The sequence below is a fragment of the Branchiostoma belcheri genome, unplaced genomic scaffold (genome assembly GCF_001625305.1).
Source record: "Branchiostoma belcheri isolate BF01 breed outbred unplaced genomic scaffold, Haploidv18h27 scaffold75, whole genome shotgun sequence".
In the NCBI taxonomy this organism is placed as follows: domain Eukaryota; kingdom Metazoa; phylum Chordata; class Leptocardii; order Amphioxiformes; family Branchiostomatidae; genus Branchiostoma; species Branchiostoma belcheri.
This window is the reverse complement of record NW_017804409.1, coordinates 145,914-154,763: the sequence shown is the minus strand read 5'-3', so window position 1 is coordinate 154,763 and position 8,850 is coordinate 145,914. Positions and strand designations below refer to the sequence as shown.

At 40.4% G+C, this 8,850-nt stretch overlaps 1 protein-coding gene across 1 annotated transcript in view; it reads right to left on the bottom strand.

Moving 5' to 3' along the window:
* Positions 1–3,665: 3,665 nt before the first annotated feature.
* LOC109485416 (germ cell-less protein-like 1) overlaps positions 3,666–8,850 on the bottom strand; it is a 10,765-nt gene continuing 5,580 nt past the window's right edge. The window contains exons 8-16 of the mRNA XM_019789018.1: positions 8,648–8,732; positions 8,129–8,219; positions 7,300–7,443; positions 6,395–6,464; positions 5,744–5,822; positions 5,308–5,369; positions 5,115–5,198; positions 4,365–4,452; positions 3,666–3,920 (exon numbers count right to left, since the gene is read on the bottom strand). Coding sequence (XP_019644577.1) covers positions 3,756–3,920; positions 4,365–4,452; positions 5,115–5,198; positions 5,308–5,369; positions 5,744–5,822; positions 6,395–6,464; positions 7,300–7,443; positions 8,129–8,219; positions 8,648–8,732 — 868 coding nt within the window. The 3' untranslated portion in view covers positions 3,666–3,755. The remainder of the gene's footprint in view (positions 3,921–4,364; positions 4,453–5,114; positions 5,199–5,307; positions 5,370–5,743; positions 5,823–6,394; positions 6,465–7,299; positions 7,444–8,128; positions 8,220–8,647; positions 8,733–8,850) is intronic.

The window sequence follows — 8,850 nt, the reverse complement described above, 5'->3', positions numbered from 1 at the left end:
AAACTCCTTGGACACCAGAAACGTCTTTGCCAGCCACAACGTTAACAAAGAGTTGACTGTCACCGTTAGTCATTCTTATGGCGTCGAAAAAGGCCTGAGGTACAATATAGACTGTTTCGGGAGAGACTTGAATTCTGTCAAGGCGCACCTGGTCACACATATGGAGGGCGTGTCGTCTCGCGCGGTTGACGTCATCAGGTTTTACCTCTACGTCACAGCCGACCTGCTGGAGGGCGTGCGGCAGTTCTGCGCAGACGCGGGATTACGTCACGTGTTCTGTGACAGGCAGCAGGTGCTGGTGGAAAAAGACTTTGAAACGGACAATGTCACACTGCGCGGGTCAGCTTAACACTTTGCAGCGCATGTTTAAAGTTAAAACTTTTGGTCCAACACAAAAAAATTCTCCCACCTAGAGCTTTCGACCAGTCACTCTGGTCTCCCTCAGTAGACTGACCCAGTGGAGCTTGTCATGTGGCTTCTTTGAAGTGTGACGTCAAGACTGGGTCAAAGGTATCTGGTAGACGATGTCGGCCCCCGTCGCGGTTCAATGAAGGGTGATGGTCCCTGATGTCAGTGTCACATGGCATGAAAATAACCATTTTAAGATATTGAAATAATATACATAACAACGTCTGTCAACGTTTAGGCATTTTATATATATAAATACTAATATTATGTGTATTTATTAGTATATAGTATTTTGTAAATATGTATATCAAACTTCTTGTAAATAGTAGATGATGACGATGATGAAATAGTATGTAGTACATACATGTACTTGTGGAAAAAGTTGCTATTAAATCTCAAAATTTAGTTTCAAACTGTCTAGAAAAGTAACATTTGCAAAGCAAATGTATAGTGTTAACTTTCACATGCAGTGGTCTAACAAACTACTGCTGTTTATTCTTTCTATTTGTTTATCTTAATGGAACACATTCTTATACTAGTACATGTACATAAAATATGGAGGTCAACACCTCCACCTCTCGCCTGCTATGAAATGTAACCCAACACCACAGGGTGTCTGCTACAGCATCAGTTACCATGGTGACAGACTCCGGTCCAGGTCATTGACCTTATAAAAATGTGTTTTGGAGAAGAGGAAAAAGGAAAAACAGTAACTATGTTTTCTTCTGGGAAGGCAAAAAATTATGGGACATGTCTAAGAATGGAACATTAAACGTCACGCACAATCATTAAATGGTTCAATACATGACAATATGTGAGACACAATATGTGACATTGCATAATAAAATATTCGCTTCATCACTTTATTTTAATTCGTAAACACATAAACTCCTGTTCTGGCCTGGTCTCTTCAGAGGCACAGTCTATACCAAGAACCACAAGAACCAGTTCACACTTCTGTTGACTACAAAGAAAACTGTGTAGATCACAAGGTGGATCATGTCATTTCCATCAACGGTCAAAACATGTTCAAAGATGCACAATCTTAGAAAGTACGTCGACAGAACCAAGGAGTTAGGCAGAACGTACTGTGCCTTTGCGAAACCAATGAATTTCGTTGGCTGCTTGGTCAACGTTGCATCAGAATTTTGCCCCTTGCAGACGATATCGTTTCAAAACTATAGATAGAATGTCATCCTTGAATACGGCCTTAAATGGCGAATTGTATGCACAATACGAGTTTTGCACAGGCACAGTACGTTCTGCCATCGTCCTATCTTTTGAACGTTTGAACGTGAATGGAAACGACGTAACGCCCCTGAGATCTAAGCCATTTTTGTAGTCCTGTTCTGTTTGCACCTGTTATTAAGTTATCTGGCACATTAAAGCACGGCTGAACATAAATAGCCACCATATTCTGACATCTGGAGCTGCTATATGCAAATGGCACACAAATGAAATAGGTTAAACATTGCCAAATTCATACTCGTGATGTGGCTAGATGCAAAAAGTTTTCAGTTTCGATATGATTTGATTTGCCATATATTAGATACATTGCTGCAAAATAAGAACAATTTCTCATATTACACTAAAAGAACACATAACATGGGTCCCTGATACATATACTACAATAATCCAATGAAATCTTTAACCATAGTTACTATACAGCATATACAAGAATAAGTTAGTCTTCTTCAAGCTGGTTTCAAAGCACCTTGAGTGTCTCAAAATGAATACAGGGCTTGAAATACCCACCGTAAATCTGCAGAGAAAATTTGTGGGAGTTCAGAAAAAGATGTGCAATTTGGGAGGCAAAAATTTGCAGACTTGGTAATATAACAAATTATTTAATACAGAAAAGAGTAATAATGTATCTTGAGTCCTGACAGTGTTGAAATTAAAGTTTTGATATTAACTGCATTTGATATGAATGGTTTATATCGATACCAAAAAGACTTAAAAACCAACGTCAAATGTAATGTTACCATATAGTTAATCAATACTAATTAGCAAAGTAAAACCAAGACATATACTGCACATTCCATAAGTTGAGTTTTGTTTCATTTTGCCCTCGAGATTATCAGAAAAATCAAACTATAACCAAAAGAAAGTCTCTTGACACTATCCAACAAACCACAACATATATAAGGATCATTAGAGCCTTTTTTTGTCTTCTAGAATAATTTTCATGCTTCCTCCAGTTTGGCTCTAACTTGTAAATAGTGTATTGTACGAGAGGGTGTCACAGGTAACAATGATACCAATACGAGCCAGTTCATTCGCCTTAAGTTCTTGCTAGCCTGGTATCCAAACCTATTTTAGGCCACACCAATTCAATTTGTTGCTTCTCGGATTTGCCCTGTCCATTTTTTTCTGATTTGCAAAAAAAAAAAAAATTTTTTTTTGTTCTAAATTAACTGCAAAATGCTCAATGAAAGACGTGTTTTGGCCCCAATGGTTGAAGAAAGTTATTTTCTTCCTAGTTCTTAAAGTTTTTCAATGTAACAATGCAATTTTATTTTATTTAAAGTTCAAAATCTATTGTTTTAATTATAAACCAGCCTGGTACGTTCACTTCATGGCTCATATCGTAACATTTCCGGCTATCATGGGGTGCCTTGGCCTGTTTTTTTTTAATTTCGCCCTGTCGCTTCATTTTTTTTTTCTGAAAAAAATCCGAGAAACAACAAATTAAATTGGTGTGGACATAGCTGTCCAGTCTCTTTTGTCCTCTCAGAAAAGTGGACACAAGGAACCCGGCTGCTAAAATAAGTCTGGATACCATGCTAAAAGTTTCTCAGAAGTTTTTGAATAGTTGATGTAAAACTCAGAATAGAATTAGAATGGCTCAATCTTTTATTTCATAGATAGCATCATCTGGGGTTCCAAACTTATCTCCACAAATGGTAACAACTGGTCATGCTGGAACTATATATCGGGCATATATCGGGCTTGCTTGGTGCTGTCAGGCAAAATTTGGAAATTATGTAAATGTCAAAGGTTTTCCCCACCTAAAACCCATAGTGGACTGGCCCCAAAAAACATCAAAAGTTTTCCCCACCTAAAACCCATAGTAGACTGGCCCGAAAGACATCATTCTTATAATTTTTGGGATAATTCTTGTAAAGAAAAGTAGGGGGATCCTATATGTAACTTTTCTACATAGATGTACATGTATTTTTTGGAAAAAATTTTGCCAAAACAAGGGTAAGAAAACTATAAAATCGAAAGTGTGATGCAACTATGTTAGATTCTCTGGCTGCAAAACTCTAGCGTCTTGAAATGAAAAAATGATACCCCTTGATATTTCAAAATGGAATAACCCATATCCAATAGAAACTCTTCTACTACAAGCTGCCTTCTACATGTCTGTCCTGATTGGCTGCAGGGCTGGGTGGGTCTTTTGTTTGGGACGTACCACTTTGTGACGGGGGAGGGGGAACGTAGAGGAAGTTGACACTGACATGGAGGGGAAATGTGGCCTGGCGGTCCACAGTCATCAGTAAGGTTTCCTGGGAAAGAAAGAATTTGACAATAAAAAAAGTGTACATTCATTTTTATCAAGTCAGTAGTTTTCAACAATTTCAAATCTGCGTGACAGGTAGACCCAGTAGAAAAATGATTCAAGTTATATTGTACCTTCACTGTTCAGATGTCAATATGGGTGTATGGAAAGTGCGAAATGGAACAAAATGGGACAAAATGCAACGAAATATAAAGCAAAATGAAACAAAATGGACAGAGAATAGCACAAGGTACAAGAAAACTAAAGTACCGAAGTGGGTGGTAAATATATTTGTTCTGAGTAAGGACAAAAATGCAACTTTTGCATACGTCAATCTCAATAATGACCCATTTTTTAAGAGTGAAGTACATTCCATTCTTCCCATATTGCACTTTCTGCACATCGGACGACAGGGGGGCTCTAGTGAGTACAGAACTGAGCTGTAACGTACCTCATCTTTGCCAAGAGAGAGTTTGGTCATCTTGGTATGTTTCTCATACTTCAGTTCCCCACTGGTATCATAGGACACCACGGACACCCTGAAAAATCACACGCAAGATTCACAAAAACATTAGAAGAAATGACAGTCACACGTCTGATCTAAAGTTTGGTGAGTCCATTCCTTCAGTTAAAGGTACCTAATACCAGCCCAGAAGAGAACAAGTAATAGTCATGCCTTCAAGTACCAGAGTTATCAACCAAGGATTGAGGTGTTCAAGAATTCATTCTTTCCTACAACTATCACAGAGTGGAACTCGCTGTCAAAGTAGCTAGGGGCATTGTCATTAGATAGCTTTAAACAATGTCTAGAGTTAGATGTTCAAGGGTTAGGTGTAACAAGTCGATCGGTGTAATGTAGCCAGCTGCCACTGCGCTGCGTGCCTGCAAAGCTGGTGTGTTACTATACGGATACAGATACGTAAATGTAGTCTCATAGCCTTTTTGAGGCATTGAGTTGTTAATCCACTGTGTCTAGTGCAGTATCGGAAAATGGAGCCCATCCCTCTGCTCTTTCACTGCCTTTTACCTCCCCAACAAAAGTGAAGTACGGAAAGTTATGTAAAGTGCCGAAATTCACATGGACACAGTGTCCAGCCAAAAATGCAAGGAATCGAACCAGTGACCTCTTGAACTTGTGTTCACATGTAAAGGCCGACTTGAGCTTCTCATGAATAAAGAATGGTTCAAACAAGCAACTGACCTGGCAAAGACTTGTCTCTGAGCCTGTAGGCTGACTGACGTGGCACACGGTCGGTTGGTCGTGTTTCTTCTCAGGAACAGAAGCCTGGAAAACAGCAGACAACAACTACAATAGGAAGACTGGTGGATGGGAGACATGCAGAATAAATAGATGTCAACAGATCTGTTGTTCAAGAGCACAAGGGCACACTTACCCGTTTGTGTACGTCACTAGAAGGTCCAGACCATAGTTAAAACCAGTCCACCTCCAACAGTACTAAAAGAGAGACAACAGAGACAACATCCTGGTAAAAATGTCACTGTGCATGCAAACTGATTAAAAAAAAGAAGGTAGTCCCATAGCCATTTTCAGGCACAGTATTGGAAGGCCAAGCCAAGTCATCTTACAGCTGGGTGGAATGAGGAAAGTCGTGTACAGTGCTTTCTCCAAGGACACAACATCTTGCCAAGAATCCCAGGAATCCTTCATCTTGTATCTTCTAGCAAGCTTACCACTCTAGCTAGCCATTTGATGCCAACACATTTACATTGTTGGGTTGTTGGAACTATATATGGGGTTGTTACTGTCAGAACATTGGGGTGTCAGAACACAGGACTGTCCCTCTCTCTCATCAGTCCCTCTGTACTCACCTCCCCATCTTTGGGCAGTTTCCTCCCACATCTCATACAGTGTCTGTTGAAGTCCACTTCTGAGATGTCATTAAGGGCACTGCAAAAACACAACATCCAAAATCCTTAACAAGTTCATGCATCATGAAAGTTCATCTGTGCTGGTAGTTACATTACTGTTTAAAGTTCAAACTTTAGGTCCAACACAAAATACTCTTGTCGACTCTGGTCAAAAGCTCTAGGTTAGAGTATTTTTGTGTTGGACCAAAAGTTTGAAATTTTAAACAAGTTCATGCATCTTATACAGTAGTGACAACATACATAACATTAGGTTTATAGCCTCCTGTGCAGACTTCTAGTGGGGCAGTGTTTTTTTTATGCGCGGCTAGAGCAGGATTTTCTTTTTGACGGGGGGGGGGGGAGCTGTATCTATGGAGAGAGCTTGTTGGAGAGGCATAACCCCTCCGCAGCCAGTATAACACGTTTGAGAACACATACAAAAAATGTGTATCAGTGCTCCCCTAAAAAATTAATGCCACCACTCCAAGAAGTCTGCAAAGGAGGCTATACAAAATTTAAGGATCTAGATTCAGCTAAAGCACTACATGTATGTATAGTTGTTATTTTCCTTTATGGTCCAGAGTATATTCATGAACTTATCTAAAAATGTACCTCTGGTTGGTGTCCTGCTCAATACAGAGCATAGCCAGCCACTGTTGCTGGAACACTGGTAACATCCAACCTGGAAGTGGAAACAAAAGACAGAACATAACAAACATCACAGTTCAGTTCCTTACAAGGGATTGGTAAGTATTGCTACCACTCACACTTTTACTCACACAATAAGTTACCAGTAGTCAGTCCATGGATTCTCCCTATTTTCTTCTGTATTAATAATGATTGCTTTTGTTGTACTTTTGTTTCATTTTACTTGTATGACAAGAGTACATGTGTTAGAATGACAAATATTCGGTTATTACATTGAAGGTGAAAGCAAATGTATTAATGTAACACGCAAGAGGTGGTTGAGATCTTAAAGGACAAATCCAATACTTTCAGTTTTGGGGCCTTTCCACCCAAAATCCTATTTGTAAATGGTGATTTATTGGTTTCTGCCAACCCCGCACATATTTGCGGTGATATCTGACATGCTCGATGTTCCCCGACTAGCGCTCGATTGTCCGCTAGGCGGCGTTGCGACTGGACCTGTGACGTCACCACCGGTTATATTCTGGACGCAGGACCACACCAACAGCCACAACTCGCACAACGCAGCATACTTGCAGCGAGCTACGTACTGGCAGACAGACTGAAAAATGGCGCGCGTTCCAAATCTAAATCTGTTCCAATATAACCGGTGGTGACGTCACAGGTCCAGTCGCAACGCCGCCTAGCGGACAATCGGGCACTAGCCTGGGAACATCGAGCATGTCAGATATCACCGCAAATATGTGCGGGGTTGGCAGAAACCAATAAATCACCATTTACAAATAGGATTTTGGGTGGAAAGGCCCCAAAACTGAAAGTATTGGATTTGTCCTTTAAGATATTTGTCAGACTGTTGCATGTCTCCTGACCTATAGGAATGATCTTGTCCCGGCTGATGACCTTAGTTGACATCAGGTCGTTGATGATGTGTTTGAGTCGGATGTTCTGGAACACGCTCACAAACTGTCGACCCTCCCCAGATTCCAGGAAGAAGCTGACAGGATCAGCTGTATCTAAGGTGTGGAGACAGTGGGACAAGACTTTCATTATGTTTACTGAAGGAAAACATATTGTTGTTTCTTTCTCCTCTTCTGTTTCAAACACTAACCTCTGACCTGGCCAAAGACATGATTTGTTGACGTCTGCCACCATGGTGACTAGTGTTGGGTTACATAATGTTGCAATTTCATGGTCTGCTCACCATATACTCGTAGTACATGTATGTGAATGTGTTTGAACAAAAATTAACAGGGCAGACCATGTCCGAAGGTAAACATTATGCATTTGCTTTTGCTCTAGTTTTCAACTGTATCACAGTTGAACTTACCCAAGCAACCACCTCTATAAGCTGGCAATCTGCCCATAAAAACTACCTTTTCCTGGTCAACAATTTTTTTCCATAGGTGCAAGCATTAAGTGACCTGCCCACCTGTCCAAGAAGACCACTTTACCTCAGGTCCCCTTGGGTGGCCTTTTTGGGCAGGTTTGAGTCTTTGACTGTATGTTGTACACACAAATGTATGGTATCGAAAATTTCACTACAAACTATGAAAAGACTCTTGCAATTTAGGATCTTAATTACATACTACTTTAAGTCAGATGACTCTTTTAATCTGACTTATGCTAGAAGCAAAGTAACATGTAATATAGTGGAAAGTTTACAAGATTTTTCATCGGACATGAGAAGTTGAAATGTACCTGTGTTTCTGCCAATAAAATACTGGTCTGTCTCAGACATGAGTTGTTTGATTGGCAGGTTCCAGTCTGGGTGCAGCTTCAGGAAGGACCACTGGGGAGGAAACGGAGACTCAAAAACATCATACACATGGGCAACATGGTGCATTAGATGCATTACCGCCAAGATGCATCACCACCAATGTGCAGGTAAAATTGGAGCTGTGCAGGTAGTACTGTTTATATTGTATTAGAAGAAAGTCAGAAGAACGTACATGTCAAATAATTTGAATAGTTCAAGTACAGGTCCAGATTTGTACCTAAACCCCTGTACCTGTACCTGATATTGTGTTTAAGTACCCAAGCCTAGTGAGTAACCATGTGGACATCTATGAATGCACAATGTACCTTGAAGTTCTCACACAATTAGACATCTCTGCTGAACTACACCTGATGCTAGCATTCAAGCAAAGGTGGTCTCATTATGTTGGAAGGCATCAATTGACTGGGTGAAGGTGAAAAATGAAGATGAGAAAACCTTACCTTTTTGAGCATGGTGTACACGTCCATCTCTACCTGCATGACAAACAGGCTGGGGGAGCGCACCAGCTTCTCCATCAAGTCAACACTGGGAACAACAGGAGGAAAGATGGGTTTGCTTTCTTTCATTATGGGTTCACCACACCACGAAGTGGTGTGGTGAAACCATATTGCTTTTTCTGTATGTTTCTTCTTCTTCTCCTCCT